We start from the raw sequence: 20,291 nt of genomic DNA, 5'->3' as shown, positions 1-20,291 counted from the left end.
TGAATTTGACTTCCTTATCTATAAAAGTAGAATTTTGCACAATTAAGTATTATGATAATTTTAATGGCATAACCAGAGCTGAGAGAACAGTTGTTCATCCTAGAACTGACCATAAAAACAGTTTTCCTATAGAAAGTTCAAATATGCATATATCAAGATGCATACAAACAATAAAATAATAGCTAAAGTTACTTTAATCTGGAAACGTAAAAAAGAAAGTAAATCAAAATAAAGAACAAAAATAAAGAAGCCAACAAACTGCAGGATGTAATAGAGTACAGAACTTGAATAAAATATAAAAGATCTTCTATGTCACTTAGTATCTTCAAGTAAGATATGTGATCTGATCATGTAATAGAGATGAAAATTATGACTTGAATGTCAAAATAAATCATTTCACAATCTCTTTTCTAATATGTTGTGTAATTAAAGTCAATTTCCCTAAGGCATTGACCTATGAGAGAACATAGATATCTCTGAAATAAATAAAGAGTCTTCTGATAGAATTCAGCTTAGGATATGCTTAGTACTTTGGCATTCACAATGTTTTACATGTGAAATAAAACTATGCTGTTGCATGATAGTCATTAAAAAGTAACATGCATTCTTAAAGCTACTCTTTATAGTAAGAGTTGCATATGGTGACAATGAGGAAACAGAGAAAGTCTGATGCAGAGTATATTAGAATTGGAGTCAGTAGGAGTGCAAGGTCGTATGATAAGTTTGAAAACTTTGACAAGCAATTCTAATTAGCTACTCAGAACATTGAATTCAAGCACTACATAATGAGAATCACATGCTGGCATAACTTGCTGATTCTTTGGCGCCAGATTAACCTTTCTAAAATGTCACTTGCATCATATTATGGAAATGTAATGATATTCTTCTTATATAAAATATGGAATTCTAGCTTTATGAGGTATAGTGGTGCTTTACCTCTGAATATTCAGCTAAGCATCACCAGTATTATTCATGAACATGTGATAAAAGTTTGATGTGAATTACAAACAAGGACATTCCCATATTATGAACAGGGATAGAAAAATAGAATAGACACTAAAGATTCATTCAATAAAAATATAAAGTATAGAACTTGGGATAAAAATGTGGAGAATTTGAGAAGCAGACAGAAGTACAACTAGAGATACTAGAGTGGACTAAGGAGCAGTTCTCAGGCTGCTAAGATGCTCAGGCCACCACCTGGCCACCTTAACCCATTGCAAATGCAGCTCAGCCCTTGGCATGGAACCACCATAGTTGCTTCTGCTAACATTCTTGTTGTTTGCCCTTTTGTGGGGAGAACACTAAGATGCAGGCTGCCTGGTGCTCAAGCATGATTGCCATGCCCTGGTTACAGGCATAGTCTCAGCTCCAAGGGCAAGATGGTATACAGCAACCTGGAAGTCACACAAATTCTGCTACCAGACAAGCTTCCCAACCTGATCACTCTGACTCTTTGCAACAAGCAGATACCACAGATTAAGAATCATTCATTTACAAGATGAAGTCTCCTTGACAGATTTCCATGACACATGCTGTCACCAGAAACCAAGTTAATGTTCAAGAACTGTGTTGATGTTTGTGATCCAGGTTCCAGAGGGAAACCATATTGATCTACATAATCTGTGTTGAGCTGCCACAGAAATCAAGTTGATGTCCAAGATGCAAGCTCTCTCCAGAAACCATGTTGAAGTCCGTGTGCAATGCTTCTACCAGCTGCTATGAGCAGAGAAATCTCTTTTGTAGTGATAAGATAATTGCATACTTATAACTGAGAACAAGAGACATTGAAGGCTTCTGTGCCAGTCTCCCACAAAAAGGAAGTAGGGAGTTATTTAAAAGAACTTTTGAAACTTATGATAAAGATGCTGACATGGAGCTCTTCACAGTTGTTGGCTTCTGGTAGAGGGAGTGAAATGACAGTTTTTTTAAGGGGCTGGCCATTGGTAATTTGATTATGCTCCAGTGAGTATATTAACAACACAAACTGGACTTAGTCTCTCTCTCTCTGTCTCTCTCTCTGTCTCTGTCTCTGTCTCTCTCTCTCTCTCTCTCTCTCTCTCTCTCTGTCTCTGTCTCTCTCTCTGTCTCTCTGTCTCTGTCTCTCTCTGTCTCTCTCTGTGTCTCTCTCTGTGTCTCTCTCTCTGTCTCTCTGTCTCTGTCTCTGTCTCTGTCTCTGTCTCTGTCTCTGTCTCTGTCTCTGTCTCTCTCTCTCTCTCTCTCTTTTCTCTCTTTCTGCCCTCTATTCCATCCCCTCCCTCTCTATCTCCCTCTTCCACAATCTCCCTCTTGCTCTTGCATACATACATAATTGCATACAGACACATACTCATGTAATTGATATTTTCTAGACTGCTATAAATTACAAAAACAGAAAACAAATATATATTCTACTAGGTTCAACATCTAATACCTACATGGAGGCTCACAACAATACATAACTCCAGTTCCATGGGTTCTGGCTCCTTGCTCTTGACTCTGAGAGCACCAGACATATAGGTAGTATAGAGACATACATGTAGGTAAAACACATATAAAGTAAACTCTGAAAGTAGAATTAAGAAAGAACTCAAATACCCAAGAAAGTCTTAACACTAGATTATTTTACTATATCTCTTTTGAACAAGCAATAAATACATCAGGATCAAAAGTCGAGACATTCTAACAATTTAAAAAACATGAGAATAAACAAGATTTTTGATCAGTATGTCATTTTTGCAGTTGAGTCTTCAAGTATATATGCATATATGGAAAGGTTTTAAGTGGAAGAACTACTTTTCAAAAATTATGTAGTAATTATATATTGGTACCTTTAAAAGCATTCAGGATGGTTAAGAAAAAAGTGAGCATTATTCCTTGAATTTGACCCTTATACACTCACTTATTTTCTCTCATCTATACTTTTGATAATTGAATGAATGTTAAAATATATTTTATAAAAACTATGTATTTATTCTAAGCCATTTATTTGCAAGTTTTTAGTAAATTACTAGCACAGAATGGGATAACACTTTTTTTTACTAAAATTGTCTTGGTATTTCTAGTATAGATAAGTCTTTACATCAAAAAGTAATTTCCGTAGCCACCATTTCTATCATTTTCTGTAATGTTACATGCTATTTGATGAGGACTTCATTTTTGTTAGGAGAGATGACTAACTCCTTAGCCACAGAGGTTAAGCTATCAAAATCCATCTACTTTGGCAGCAGTGTTTCTTTGTTGTTATGTTCTAGTATCTATCTTAACACTATAAAAGTTTAAATGACAAAGCTATACTTTAAGATAATATAAAACTTTGAAATATAATAAATTTTCTCCATTAAGTCATATATAAATACTTGTGTGTTAACATAAATTTAGATTTTTTTCTAAACAATTATTTACTATAAGAAGATAAATTATACTTCTATGCCAACTATCTTATTGTGTGTGCAGTAACATATCTCATGCTTGGAGTACTATATTGACTTTAAGTTGTGTGCAATTGCTAATTGTATATGTGTTTAATGAAGTAATATCCTGATTCTTAACTTTTAAAAGACTCACAAGTATACATCTTTATATTTTTATTGTAGGGTTCCATTATGTTGCAAGTGGTTTTTTTTAACCCACATAACACCCTGGAAACAATTACACATGGGACACAATTATTATTTTACAAATACCTAGGCCATATAACAAGGCTTTTCTCTGACTAGGTCATAACTTAAAATAACACATTTATACTAATTTATATTCTGCCACATGTCTGGTTACCATCTTCCTCACATCTTGTTTGCTAAATGTATCCCAGATGTCTTTCTGCCTAAAGAATATTTCAACTGTTTCCTTCCTTAAGCACATGCCACATATTTTTCAATTGACAGGCACTGCATCCATAAAATACATAGGAGATTCCTTCTACATTTTTCTTGAAATGCTTGAAAATATTTTCATAATCATAAATAATATATGAAAGTCAGTGAAGTTAAACCTAAGACTAAAATGTTTCTAGTTTCTTAGTGAAAAATGGTCTAAACCTGTTATGCTTAATTGACAAATTTAGCCTTTTACATAAGGGTTCTGCACACTATGATCAACAGGAAAAATGATTTTAAGAGTTTGAAAAAATAATCATTTCAGATTCATATTTTATATTTATTAAAACATGTAAACAAAAGGAAAGTTACTAATACCTATATTTTCTAGAGCTATTTTTATACTATAAGATGAAATTTGAATAGGCAAAGTGAAGGGAATATGAGTCTTAGAAAATCTAAATGTTTGCTTTTAAGCAATAAACAACAATAACAAAATATTTCTATTGTGCTTTATTACACATGTTTTGTTTTTTGTGGTTGGTTAGCTGGCTGGTTTTTCAAGATTTGGTTGCGCTGTATACCCCTAGGTGTCCTGGAACTCACTCTGTAAACCAGGCAGGCCTCAGACTCAGGGAGATCTGCCTACCTCTGCCTCCTGAGCTACATTATGTAGCTCTGGCTGGCATGGAACAATATATGTAATAAGTATCGACTCACACTCACAGACATCTACCATTTTTAACCTACTTAGCACCATGATTAAAGTTGTCTGCCACTATTGCCTGCCATATTATCTATTTTAATTTTTACTATGAGTTAGTTCTATTAAGAATGCAACCCTACATGTGACAAAGGTCTAATATCCAAAATATATAAAGAACTCAAGAAATTAAACACCACCAAACCAAATAACCCATTTGAGAAATGGGGCTCAGAACTAAACAGAGAATTCTCAACAAAGGAATATCAAATGGCTGAGAAACACTTAAAGAAATGCTCAATCTCTTTAATCATCAGAGAAATGTAAATCAAAACAACACTGAGATTCCATCTTACTCCCATCACAATGGCCAAGATCAAAAATTCAAGTGACACCACATGCTGACAAGGATGTGGAGAAAGAAGAACACTCCTTCATTGCTGGTGGGAATGCAGTCTAGTTCAGCCACTTTGGAAAGCTATCTGGCGCTATCTCAGAAAACTGGGAATAGGACTTCCTCAAGACCCAGCTATTCCACTCCTTGGAATATACCTAGAAGAAGCTCCAGCACACAAGAAAATTTGCTCAACCATGTTCATAGCTGCCTTATTCATAATGGCCAGAACATTGAGACAGCCTAAATGTCCCTCAGTAGAAGAATGGATAAAGAAACTGTGGTACATTTATACTATGGAATACTACTCAGCTATTAAAAACAAGGAATTTCTGAAATTTGTGGACAAATGGATTGAGCTAGAAATGATCATAATGGGTTAGCTAACCCAGAAGCAGAGAGACTCAAATAGTACATACTCACTTATATCTGGACATTAGGCTAAGGGGCATGTCTCATGAAAGGCTTCACTTACCAGGAAAATGGGATCGTGGTGAGGACATCCTAAGGTGAGAGCAATATAGGAGATAGGGAAATAGATGGATCCAGAGGGTCCTAGAAACCAACAAGAAGAATGCTATGATGGCAGATCTTGGCCCAGGGCTTCGGCTTGATTTATGGCACCAACCAAGGACAATTTGTGCAGTCATCATCAAACCCTACCCAGACCTAGCTAAGGGACAGACTATTCTCCACAGTTAAGTGGAGAGTGGGGACTGACTTTCACATGAAATCTGGTGCCCCTTATTTGGCCATGTCCACCTGATGGGAAGGCCCGATGGCACTGGGAGGAAGGATAGCAGACTACCAAGAAGAAATTTGATACCCTAGCATCATATTCAAGGGGAGGAGGAGGCTTCCATCAGTCACAGTCATAGGGAAGGGGAATGGGGTGAAAGTGGGAGGGAGGGAAGGTGCATAGGATGGAAAAGCAATTGAGATGTAATATGAATGATTTCATTTTTCAATAAAAAAAGAAAAAAAGAATCTTCAACAAACACATCTCATAGTTAATATTTTTTTTCTCACAGATTTTTTAATCTAAGAGAACAACAGACTCCTATTAGATTGAATGAATGATATTATGATCATAGGAACATTAAATAGATTATATTATACAATAATCATCTCATATTTCATCAAGAATGTACTCTTGAAATTAGGAATATAAAATTAAAGTGGATGCAAACTAAGCAAATAATTGTTACATACATATACATTTGTATTTTATACTATCAGATGGGAGAAAGATACTAAAATATTTGCATCTTCACATCTGAAGAAATTCCTGACAACACATAAAATTAATTTATGAAAACATTTGTTGTTTTCTCTCATGAGAATATACCACATGTGTTTATGTGAATTAGGTTCATAAAACTCTTTTCAGTAATTGTGTTTTATCTCTGTCATTTATATTACTAACACTTCAGTGTTTTGTTTGGTAAATAATTTTATGAATACCATCTTAAATATTGTAGGATGCAAACTCCAAATACCTTCTTATTTTGTTTGTCAGAAATTAAAGCAGTGCATAGCAGAAATGCCTGTTATGCATTAAAGAACATGTCTAGTAAGGTGACTCAAATACTTAGAGATGACTGAGATAATGCATCAGAAATACAATAGAAGCAACTCTTTTGCCCAGTGAAACTGGTTGGAACACAGATCTGCCTGTTCACAAAAGCCTCAAATAGTTCAGAGTGCAAGATAATTTTTTATGTGGCTTTACCAGATCGCTGAAATAATACACTTTATAAATCGGATGAATTAAGCAATTATTCATAATATTACTGAAACCCTATAATTTTCATTGGTTCTTTCAGTCCCAGCGACGTGTCACATTTCACCTGCCAGAAGGCTCGCAGGAAAGCCTCAGTGATGGTGGGTTAGGAGACCATGATGGAGGAAGCCTTCCCAGCACATCCCATGCCCTGCCTCTGGGTTATCCTCAGGAAGAGTACTTTGATCATGCTGCACCAAACAACCGTACTGAAGGGGATGGCAACTCTGATCCTGAATCTAGTAAGTGATCCTTTTCCTACTTCCTCAATTGAAATACATTAATAATACTTGCAAATCCAGTTTTTATAGCTCTAACTGTATGGTCCAACTAATCATGCTGCTATGACCAGTACCATATTCTTAAGAGGTAAATCTAATAGGTGGGTGACATGTATATAGCAACTGATAGTATTTGAGAATCTGGAGAGCTAATACTGTAAACAAAATTTACTATGAAGATTATAACAGTCATTTTGTTTAGGCATACATAGGATTTTTTCATTTTGCACACCTTTGTATGTAATCTGCCATTTTCCCTCATTTACTTACTTTGTTTATATAATAAATAATACCTAATATTTGTACTATTTGTACATTCCTTTGTATTTTAAAAGATGTAAAAATCAATTCCAAATAATTCAGGAGAAATATGTATTCACATTCCTGTGTCATGTCATTGTTTAAAAGTCCTACTCTTATCCAAGAAGCTGTTTACAATTAATACCTACTGGAAAAGGAAAATTTAGTTTTCCTCTGTAGAACAGAAAATGTATATCAACCATGCTCCAGGGTAGGCTCGATGCCTAGGATTAGTTAGCCAATACAAACCCATTCCATGTTTTATATTTATTTGTTTGGTTTTGTGTTTGTGTTTGTATGTGTGTGTGTGTTTCTTTTTCTGTCTGTCTGTCTGTCTGTTTCTCCCTCCCCCCACCTCTTTCTCTCTCTTTCTCTCTTTCTCTGTGTGTGTGTCTGTGTGTGTCTGTGTGTGTGCATTTTGTTTTGTTTCTATACTTTTCATCTCTTGATTTTTTTTATTTACTTTGAGTTCCTTTTTTGAGAGAGAGAGATTATAAATAAAATTGTGTTGCATAGGTAGGTCGGTAAGATCTAGGAGGAACTGGGGGAGAGAAAATAATATTATCAAAATATACTAGTACTTTGTTAAATAAAATATTATAAAATACTATAAAACCAAATTTAAAGAAAGAAATTTTGCATTTGATCACTGGCTAAAAGACACTAAAGGTGGGTTTTTGAATAATGATTTTTTTTAAAAAGAATCAGGTTGACATTTAAATAGCAATTTATCAATAATAATGAAGCTATTTTGACTATGTAGAAAGCTTAGTATCTTTTGAAAATACAATATTCATTCAATAATTAGTTATATATCTTTATCTTTTAAAAGATCTTTTTATTTTGGAATCACAAGTGTGCCTGCATGTATGTGTACAACACATGTGTACAAATGGCCACAGAAGCCAAAAGAGAGTTTAGATCCTCTGGAATGAAAGCAACAGGTACTTCTCTGCCTCTGATATGAGTGCTGGAAATGAACCAGAACTTCAAGAGGAGATGGTGCTCTTAATCACTGAGCTGTTTCTCTAGCCAGTCTTATCATATTATACTCTCTTCCATTAAGATGCTGAAAAAATTAGAGGGAATATATTGGTTCAATGCCAAAACTTAATTTAAAATTAGATATCCCAACAAAGTAATACTTTTCACTATGAAAAGCATAGATGTTCAAACAAAGATATTCACAATATTAAATAGTAAATATAAAGTATTAAGCATATGATCTTGTAATTATTTATTGGTAATTACATGCATAGAATAATTAACTAATATTAATTTGAAAGCTATAAATTTTAAGAAATATCAACAATAAAAGTATTTAATTTTACTTTCTTTGAAAAATACATATTTTGACAAATTTCACTATGCTAATAAACTCTAGTGAATATTTTTGTAAATATAACTATAAGTAGTATATATATATATATATATATATATATATATATATATATATATATATATTATAGACATGTCTTTTCCCATCATAAATTATCATTTTAAATATATCCTCATCATATCTTGTTGATTAATATAAAGACAGGGGTAGAAGAAATATCATTTTCGTAAGCTAGGAAAAAACAGATCCCTTTACATAAATCTTGTTACTAATACATTTTCAAATAAAATTATGCAGAATGAACATTGAATCTTGAAATAATCTTTTAATCTGGATAAGAGAAGATAGAATTTTATTTAGAGTTAAACAAAGTGACTATATATAGCATATATTATAGTATGGATTAGTAATTATAAAGTAGCCGGGCATGGTGGCATACACTTGTAATCCTATTCAGGAAGGCAGAGGCAGGTGGATCTCTGTGAGTACCTGGTGGCCTGGTCTATAAAACAAGTCTAGGACAGCCAAAGGTATACCGAGAAATCTTGTCTCAAAAAGAAAAAAGAACAAAAAAGAAAATATACAAAACATTTTTAAGTATATAGATACATATACATATATATATATATATATATATATATATATATATGCTTTTCTGTTTTTAATAAGATATTTTAAAAGTACAGATTCAGCATTCTTTAAGTAAAATTGTCTTATTTGTATTGAAAGATGCAGCCCTAGGTTTGGTACTAAGTGTCAACAAAAACAAATTAAGATACAATGCTAATAACATGGCATGAGCTCAAATAATGGGGCCCATGTAATATGCCTAAATCCAGCTTTTATATATGCAAATATAAAATATTCTTTTGGATACTAGGATGAACCATTTTTTCCTCTGATAAAAGTGAAACCATTTACCACAGTTTCTTTATCCATTCTTCTATATACACTATGGAATACTATTCAGCTATTGAAAACAAGGAATTCCCAAAATTTGTGGATAAATGGATTGAGCTAGAAATGATCATAATGAGTGAGTTAACCCAGAAGCAGAAAGACTCAAATGGTATATACTCATTTATATCTGCATATTAGCCCAAGGGGCATGTCCCATGAAAGCCTTCAAGTACCAGGAAACTGGAACACTTGGGAGGACATCCTATTGGGACTCTAGATGAGACAAGCATGGGAGAATGGTAAAGTAGAAGGATCCAGAGGGTCCTAGAAACCTACAAGTAGAACATCATGATAGGCAGATTTGGGCCCAGGAGTCCCACTCAAACTAAGGCACCAGCCAAGGACAATACAGGCTGTAAACTTTAAAACCCTACCCAGATCTAGCCAATGGTCAGAACATTCTCCACAGTAGAGTGAAGAGTTGGATATGACTTTTTCACGTACTCTGGTGCCTCATATTTGACCATTTTCCCTGGAGGGGGAGACCTGGTGGTACTCAGAGGAAGGACAGCAGGTTACCAAGAAGAGACTTGATACCCTATGAGCATATACAGGGGGAGGAAATTCCCCTTAGGAACAGTCATAGGGGAGTGGAATAAGGGGAAAATGGGAGGGAGGGAAGAATGGGAGGATACAAGGGATGGGATAACCATTGAGATGTAACAAGAACAAATTAATAAAATAATATATATCTTGGAAAAAATGAAACCATAGTAGTAGCCACTGAATATTTTGTTCATATTTATTCATAAGAATGAAGGAGTTAAAAATTCTAAGTTTTCAAATTTAGCATACTTTATTTTAAAATTGATCTGGACATTGGCTCTAACATCAGAAAACAGATACTGTATTTGTGTTTATTGTTATTTTAATAGACAGGTGAGGTTTAGAACTATTTAAAAACTGATTTCTATTTATACACAAAACTAAATTTTATTGTGTCAATATTTAAAACTTAATTTTCTGTGGATATTAATAACCTACTCCAATACTGAATCCAAGATATCACTTTCAAATGTGCTTCAATATATTTTTTGTTAACTACACCACAGTTAGGCAGTATGGGACCTTATTTCAAGGACTTCACTAGAAAACTATTTTCACTTATTTTACTGTGGTGTATTAATGAAATCTATATATTTTACTTTATGTATGCATGGTTGTATGTATATGCTTTAATTAAAAAGGAAAGATAAGATGTTGCAGAATTCTCCATAGTAAATTTCTTTTTGCATATACTGATAATTTTCTTTGATGCCCTCCCCAAAAATATAGAGTTTTGAGATATAATTAATTTTGTGATATGAAGCAGATCATTATACACAATACAGTATTAGTCAGCAGAATCACAAATAGGAGCATAACCTCTTAAAAATACTGTCTTTAAGAATAGAATAAATGAAGGCAGCTTCCTTCTCATATTTTGAAACATATTACATCCTCATTCTGTTTTCTTCCCTGCTAATGAATTGTTAAAATAGAACAAAGTTCTAAACATTACTTACGAAGTTTTCATAAATAAATTTTTTCTCAAGATTAACTTGTTAGAGGAATACTATAGTTAGGTTCCTTGCATCACAGCTGCCTGTAACTCCAGCACAAACACATTTAACAACAATGGACACCTGCACTCATGTGCACAAAACCACATAAGGACACACTGACATAATAAAAATAATGACTTTAACAAATTAAATCTCTAGAAATAATTTATCTATTTTTTTTCAGGAAACAAGTTTACTTAACCATCTTGTGCCATTCAATTTGATATCTTTCCGAAATTTTGTTTCACAGTTATAATCACACTCTTTAAGTATTAATACTAGGGTCATGTAGGGCAGTAGTTTATAGTATTCTGTGTTTTGGATAACAACCTGCACTCCACAAGTTTACACTTATAATACCAATATCACATTATATGTACCATTTTTATATTGTTTGATATTAGATAAATGAATACTTCTAGACTTGAGATTCTAAGATAAAAAATTCAAGCGACACCACATGCTGGCGAGGATGTGGGGAGAGAGGAACACTCCTTCATTGCTGGTGGGAATGCAAACTAGTACAACCACTTTGGAAATCTATCTGGTGCTATCTCAGAAAAATGGGAATAGGGCTTCCTCAAGACCCAGCTATTCCACTCCTTGGAATATACCCAGAGGATGCTCCAGCACACAACAAGAAAATTTGCTCAACCATGTTCATAGCAGCCTTATTCATAATAGCCAGAACATGGAAACAGCCTAAGTGTCCCTCAATAGAAGAATGGATAAAGAAACTGTGGTACATATACACTATGGAATACTATTCAGCTATTAAAAACAAGGAATTCCCAAAATTTGTGGATAAATGGATTGAGCTAGAAATGATCATAATGAGTGAGTTAACTCAGAAGCAGAAAGACTCAAATGGTATATACTCACTTATATCTGCATATTAGCCCAACGGGCATGTCCCACGAAAGCCTTCACTTACCAGGAAACAGAGACAGAAGAGAGGACATACTAGTGGGACTCTAGATGTGAGATTCATGGGAGAAAGGCACAGTAGTAGGACCCAGAGGGTCCTAGAAGCCTACAAATAGAACATTATGATAGGCAGATTTGGGCACAGGGGTCCCACTCAAACTAGGTACCAGACAAGGACAATACAGGCGGTAAACCTTAAACCCCTACCCAGATCTAGACAATGGACAGAACACTCTCCACAGTAGAGTGGAGAGTGAGATATTACTTTCTCACACACTCTGGTGCCTCACCTCTGACCATATCCCCTGGACGGGGAGACCTGATGGCACTCAGAGGAAGGACAGCAGGTTACCAAGAAGAGACTTGATACCCTATGATCATATAGAGGGGGAGGTAATCCCCCTCAGGAACTGTCATAGGGGAGGGGAATAAGGGGAAAATGGGAGGGAGGGAAGAATGGGAGGATACAAGGGATGGGATAACCAATGAGATGTAACAAGAATAAATTAATAAAAAAAAATGAATACAAACAAAACTAAACAAAAAGCCCACCTAAAATGGCATGTTGGAATGGTTTTGGGTAGAAGTGCATACTTTAACAAATAAGATATGGATTTTCAAGGAAAGTTCTGAAAATGTATTCATAAAAACAGACAAAATTTAGCTCTGGTAAAGCATGCAGTATGACTTTATGGCAATGAACTTCATATATTTGTCTAGGGATTGAGGACTCTCTCTTGAAGCTAATAAATACATTGTATATGATCTTTCATCCATGTCTGTGCATTACTGAGTAGAATATATTTTTGAAGATAAGATTTAAAAATATATTCTAACTTACTGTGTCCAGGATTTTAATTTGTACTGTTGTCAAAAATTGGTAGAAATATTAGTGTATACCACATTAAACAATAGAGGATAATGAAAATTGCTTATACATGAAGGCAGTATAGATATGTTTTCTTCCTCATAATGAATGTATTTTTTATTAATTTATTTTTGTTACATCACAATGATTATCACATCCCTTGTATCCTCCCATTCCTCCCTCCCTCCCATTTTCCCATTATTCCCCTCCCCTATGACTGTTCCTGAGGGAGATTACCTCCCCCTGTATATGCTCATAGGGTATCAAGTCTCTTCTTGGTAACCTGCTGAACTTCCTCTGAGTGCCACCAGTTCTCCTGCTCCAGGGGACATGGTTAAATATGAGACACCAGAGTTCGTGTGAAAGTCATACCCCACTCTCCACTCAACTGTGGAGAATGTTTTGCCCATTGGCTAGATCTGGGCAGGGGTTTAAAATTTACCGTCTGTATTGTCCTTGGAAAAGATCTTCACCAACCCTACATCTGACAAAGGTCTAATATCCATAATATATAAAGAATTCAAGAAATTAAACACCACCAAACCAAATAACCCAATTGAGAACTGGGGCTTGGAACTAAACAGAGAATTCTAAACAGAGGAATATCAAATGGCTGAGAAACATTTAAAGAAATGCTCAACCTCCTTAGTCATCAGGGAAATGCAAATCAAAACAACTCTGAGATTCCATCTTACACCCATCAGAATAGCTAAGACCAAAAATTCACGCAGCAGCTTTCTTAAAGGAGTTGGTGAAGAGGGAGAGAGCAGACATGCTTTTTGAGCTGGTTCGCATGTTCATCAATGGATTTTCAACAAACAGCACAATGAAGACACACACAGAGAGAGGTAATGCAGACACTCATATGTACACTGGTAACATTAAGTGGACTCCGTGAGTTATTATAAAAAATAAAAGAAACTGTAAATGGAGTTGAAGAAATATGTTAGGGACATAAAAAAAAGTAATTTGTGGTTTTTTAATTAATTTTTTTATTTTTTCATGTACATTTATATTATTACACATATATACAATAAAATTCCTACAGCAAGAAGAAGCACAAAACAATCAGGAATTACTCAGGTAATTAATTTTATTCCTTCTCAAGTCTCTGATGGTGTTGAAGACCAAATAGTTTAGCTTTACAATTAAGCTTAATTGTTTAAGGCTTAAGAAAGGTTTCACTTATTCAGCAGTAAGTCTCAGAAGCAGAAAATATTCTAGCCGTAGATTAGGAGACAGAGGCTGGAAGCAAATGCTTTCAAGTTCCAGGGTTACTGAAGATTAGGTTATAAGAAAAGTAGATGATTCTAGGCCTAAGCCTAGGAATTGTTAGATAGAAATATGTTGGGCACAGCATAATCCATGTATTTGTAAGGCTTGGATATGGTTCTCATTCCATCCTCTAATCAGAGGAAATAAAACAACATTTACAGAAATTTTTATAATTACATTTTAATATCAAAATAAAGAAATATCTACAAATTAATTATTTATTATAGAAAACTAAGAGAATGTACCACCATCTCCTAGACTTTTTACAAATTGAGGTTCACTTTTGCCTGATTGGTACAGCTTTATCAAATTGATATAAAGTGAGCCAGTACAGAAACAACCGTCACTTGAGATATTTATGAAATACAACAAACCTAAAACCTCTTTTATTGTCAGATAAATTTTCACAATTTAATTTAGCTGTTAATTTTTATTTTTCCTAATGACTATTTCCAAAGCTGTGTCAAAACCCAAACCTCTTGTAAATATTATAGTACTATGAATGTTTTCCAGTGTAATGATAGACCCTACTACTAGCAGTACTTTTGAAAGTAGATGAATTGGAGAGGAACAGAAAAAATTGGGAATGTCAAAAAATACCTCATTTTAATTATAAGTGTAAATGTTGTTTTATTTCCTCAAATGAGAGAATGGAATAGCATCTGCTCTCAAGCCATTCTAGCTCTTTCTGAACTCTTCTTGGCTGGTTCAACTCAGCTGTTCTTACCTACATGCCTCTCCAAGCTGATTGATTCAAACCTGCTTTTCTTTGTTTCTCACTGTATTGCCCTGCATTTCCTCAAAGAATTCTGGCAAATATGTTTTAATTTTCTGACTCCTTCTCATTCTCTGCCTCATTCTGTCTTCACCATTTTTTAGATTATTCTCTCTACATCCTGTCTGTAAAAATGTCTTGGTAAGACACTCTTGGTTAAAAACAAAACAAAACAAATGCACAGACAAATTTAAAAAAAAAACCTCTCTTCCTTTTACTTATGTTTCTCTTAAGGAGCCTTTCTTTTGTTTCCTGTCATGTTCTCATGAGAGTAGGGCAATTTTATCTCTTACTCATTCTGTCAAATCTTTCTATTTATCACTTTCAAACATGCCACTTTGAAACATACCTGCATACTTCTATAAACTAACCTTACCTTCATTGTTTGAGGTTAAAGGTGTAGACTATAGGTGTGTCTGTATTACACCCAGAAGAAACTGTAGTCTCCAGCATGTCTGCATTCAAGCTGGATTACAAAGGCCTAGATAGATGGTCTTTAAATGTGATCCCTTGTCAGATCGGCCATGTTGCTGAATTAAAGTTCCTCTACAAAGTAGAAATTTGTACTTTCAAGATTGAAGTAGAATGAAATGATTAATTAAATTCTAATGTAAAATTTCATTCAAATAAATTATTTTTTCTAAGATATATATTATTTTATTAATTTGTTCCTGTTACATCTCAATGGTTATCCCATCCCTTGTCTCATCCCATTCTTTCCTCCCTCCCATTTTCCCCTTATTCCCCTCCCCTATGACAGTTCCTGAGGGGGATTTCCTCCCCCTGTATATGTTTATAGGGTATCAAGTCTCTTCTTGGTAACCTGCTGTCCTTCCTCTGAGTGCCACCAGGTCTCCCCCTCCAGGGAAAATGGTCAAATATGAGGCACCAGAGTACGTGAGAAAGTCATATCCAACTCTCCACTCTACTATTAAGTCCTTCTTTCTATCATTGTTTTCCAGAACAGCTTAGTTTATAAATATAATATCTGACATCCAAATACCATGAGGAAAGATCTTAAACACTGGACATAATTCAATACCTGAGGGTCTCAAAGGATGAGACCTGGAGTTAAGAAAAAGGAAACAAAAACAAAAACAAACAAACAAAAACTTTTCATTTAAAAGTTCCCATAATGCGAAACAGATAGGAAGTAAATCCTTCTATACATTTTCTTTCAAAATAGAATGAAAGCAGAATTTTTTGAGGACAGAGATTGAAAGTCCAATGTATAGGTGAATTTACTCACACAGGTTAAACTGGATTCTAAAACTCCTTTAACTATATTATATTGCTTTTGAAAAAGAGAAACAAGACTGCTGTAGAATATTTAAATTATCTTTGTAATACTGTTTCTTCAAATGTAGTAGAATTTCTTTTTTTATGTGCTTCCAGAAAAACTTTTTCTCCTGATGAAATTTCAACACTCATGAATATTTTTAAAAATGATTATCATGTAGGAAGTATAAATATTTCAGCCTCTTGTATGTCTGTCTTAATTTCTTAACAAAAAAGGACTTTGCAGATATTATACTATGTATAATTTAGTAATTAATTATCAAAAAATTTCTTAAATATTTGAGTAAAATTGCCAAGATTAAAATCTCACCTCTGTCTTATCAATTCATTGATCCCTTAGTATGACATTTAATATTCCTGTATCTCAGTTTTTTATATTTGGGTATGTGATTAAATTGGTTATGCTGACAACAGGTATCTCTAAGTGTTCTTTTAAATGAACATATATTCCCTTTTATTTATTTGATGAACGTATTTATTCTATAACTTAAAATTTTTATTTGATGAATATATCCTTTTAGAGTTCTTTTATATTTTAGATTTATATAAACTGCAATGATATCTTCTAGTAAATGTAGACTCGGGCTATTTTTTAACAACTCTCCAGATGATATTGGTGTTGATATCTAGTGACAACTCTTTTGAAGTAAAGATCTAATATGGTAAATAAATAACCCCAGTAGAACAAGAAGTTTGATGATTTCAAATAACTCATGATGAAATGTCAGAATACTTTAAAATAAATTATTTTTATTTGTACATATATTAAATTTTACCACACTGGATTTTACATCATATATTTTTGAGGATATTCTTTACAGTAATGGCTAAAGAACATTACAAATAAAATCCAAGTGTTAGTGTATATTTTCTGGATTGTCCTGTAATGATACTTTCTCTTCTATTTGTATATACTCAAAAGCATATACATTTACACATCATAGTTATTGTTATCACAACGCACATGAAAACAAAATATCACAACTATATGTTACCTATGTCTTCCTTGAGAAATGAAGTCTATTTTTATTCGTGTTCTATAGACATTATAAAATTTCATTCCTAGTGAATTACTTAAGTACAAAACAAGAAGTACAGCTCATTAGTAAAGTCAAGTAGTAGCTGTACTGTTAACTAGCTGAGTCATCAATACCTTCTAGACCTCTGAAGTCAAGAAATGCTCAATCTTAGAGGAGGTGATTAAAAATCCTTCTGGATTATCTCTAGGGTTAATGTTCTGATTGCCAAGACTAATCATCACAATATAAGAGGTGAAAAAGGTATTGAAGAAAGTAAAAGAAGCTGTATAAAAAGAAAAAGAAAAAATTTATATTGTTTGTATGCTGCAATGTGTTATTTGACTGCTTTTGCAAGTATTCAGGAAAAAAATCTTTATTTTTCTGTATGCCTACTGAGTCATAAAAATGAAATGTCCTATTGTTAAAGTCCTAATAGTTTTGGGAAATATATTTACTTAGCAATTCAAAGTGACAGGAAATTTAATTGGGTAACTGCTGATTATGTGTGAATTTTATTTCTTTCTTTATCTCATTGCTTACTAATATATCCTATGTTAGTTGGAAAGAGTGAAGAATTGTTGACTGATTATTTGCCTTGAATCTTGTTTTATTATCATCATTCATTGTGTTTGCAACCTCTGCCTAACAATATATTTAGGAGAACATTGTGCCTTAAATCTTATGGGCATAAAATGAAGAGAAGTTGTGTTTTTAATATGCATGATGTTTTCTGAATATAGATGTTTGGGGAAATTGTAGGCAGTTGTATTTTAAGTTCTCAGTGTACATGGCTAGGCTATCACCTGATAGAAATCAACAGTAGCCAATTCTATTCAACATTATGGCTGGTTGGAATGAAAATTTCAGGCATTTAAAAAAGTATTGTTTTATTTCCAATTAATGTAGGATTTTAAAACTAACAAATGAATATTTCTCAGAGATGAATAATTGTCATTTAACAATTACTACAGAAATTATAATCACATACTTAAAAGTAAAATATTCATGTGATTCAGTTTTGCATTTATAGAGTCTCTCTAAGAGAATAGATTGATATCCTATGAGACAGTTTCCCTTCATAGAAGGGAAGAGCTAATACTGATATTCTTCAAGCTACTCCAAAGATAAAAACAGATGGAACATAGCAAATTCATTCTATGAGGCCACAGTCACATTGATACCTAAACCCCACAAAGACCCAACAAAAAAAGATAATTTAAGACCAATTTCTCTTATGAGCATTGACGCAAAAATACTCAATAAAATACTCACAAAATGAAAACAAGAACATATCAAAGATATCATTCACCATGACCAGGTAGGCTTCATTCAAGGCATACAGGGATGGTTTAAGATATGGAAAGCCATCAGTGTAATCCACCATATAAACAAATTGAAAGAAAAATCCACATGATCATCTCCTTAGTTGCAGAAAAAGCATTTGACAAAATCCAACACCCATTCATGTTTAAAGCTTTGCAGAGATTGGTAATACAAGGCACATTCCTAAACATAATAAAGGCTATATAAGCAAGCCAATAGCCAACATCAAATTAAATGGAGAGATACTCAAGGAAATTCCTCTAAAATCAGGGACTAGACAAGACTGCCCACCTTCTCCTTACCTATTCAATATAGTTCTTCAAGTTCTAGCCAGAGCAATAAAACGTCAAAAGGAGATCAAAGGGATCCAAATGGGAAAGAAGGAAGATAAATTATCCCTATTTGCAGATGATATGATAATGTACATAAGTGATTCCCAAATTTCCACCAGAGAGCTTCTACAGCTGATAAAAAAAAACTTCAGCAAATTGGCTGGATACAAAATTATCTCTAAAAGTTCAGTAGCCTTCCTATATACAAATGACAAACATGCAGAGGAAGAAATTAGGAAAACCACACCCTTCACGATAGCCACAAGCAAAATATAAAATATCTAGAAGTAACTCTACCCAAGCAAGTGAAGGACTTGATTGAAAAAAATTTTAAATCCCTGAAGAAAGAGTTTGAACATGACATCAGAAGATGGAAATATCTCCCTTGTTCATGGATCGGGAGAATTAACATAGTAAAAATGGCCATCTTATTAAAAGTAATTTACAGATTCAATGCGATCCCTATCAAAATATCTGCAAAAATAATTTAAATACATTGAAAGATCAATTCTCAACTTATATGGAAAAAACAAAAAGTCCAGAATGGCTAAATCAATCCTATACAATAAAAAATCCTCCGGAGGAATTTCCATACCTGATCTCAAGAAGCACTATAGAGCAACAGTAATTAAAACAGCATGGCACTGGCACAACAATAGGCTGATTGATCAATGGAATCGAATCAAAGACCCAGAAATGAATCCACAGACATATGGTCACTTGATTTTTGACAAAGAAGCTAAAACTATTCAATGGAAAAAGGATAGCTTATTCAACAAATGGTGCTGGTCTAACTGGATGTCTACATGTAGAAAAAATGCAATTGTATCCATATTTGTCACCATGCACAAAACTCAAGACCAAGTAGATTAAAGACCTCAACATAAAACCAGAGACACCAAATCAGTTAGAAGAAAAAGTAGAGAAGAGTCTGGAACTCATTGGCACAGGATACAATTTCCTGAACAGAACACCAACAACCCAGACCTTAAGGGCAACAATTAATAAATGGGACCTTATGAGGCTGAGAAGCTTCTGTAAGGCAGGAGACACTGTCAACAGAACAAAGCAACAGCCTCCAGACTTGTAAATGATCTTCACCAACCCTACATCTGACAAAGGTCTAATATACAAAATATATAAAGAACTCAAGAAATTAAATAGCACCAAAACAAATAACCAAATTGAGAAATGGGGCTTGGAACTAAACAGAGAATTCTAAACAGAGGAATATCAAATGGCTGAGAAACATTTAAAGAAATGCTCAACCTCCTTAATCATCAGGGAAATGCAAATCAAAACAACTCTGAGATTCCATCTTATACCCATCAGAATGGATAAGATCAAAAATTCAAGTGACACCACAGTCTGG

The 20,291-nt window shown here is 33.8% G+C and overlaps 1 protein-coding gene across 3 annotated transcripts in view; it reads left to right on the top strand.

Moving 5' to 3' along the window:
* PCDH11X (protocadherin 11 X-linked) overlaps positions 1-20,291 on the top strand; it is a 663,262-nt gene that overhangs the window by 481,500 nt on the left and 161,471 nt on the right. For all 3 annotated transcript variants that reach the window (XM_084789429.1, XM_084789428.1, XM_084789430.1), the window contains exon 6: positions 6,721-6,919. In XM_084789429.1, the coding sequence (XP_084645555.1) occupies positions 6,721-6,919 (199 nt within the window). The remainder of the gene's footprint in view (positions 1-6,720; positions 6,920-20,291) is intronic.

The sequence above is a fragment of the Acomys minous genome (assembly GCF_964271855.1).
Source record: "Acomys minous genome assembly, chromosome: 7".
Taxonomy (NCBI): domain Eukaryota; kingdom Metazoa; phylum Chordata; class Mammalia; order Rodentia; family Muridae; genus Acomys; species Acomys minous.
The sequence above is the reverse complement of the archived record's forward strand: the minus strand, read 5'-3'. Positions and strand labels throughout refer to the sequence as shown.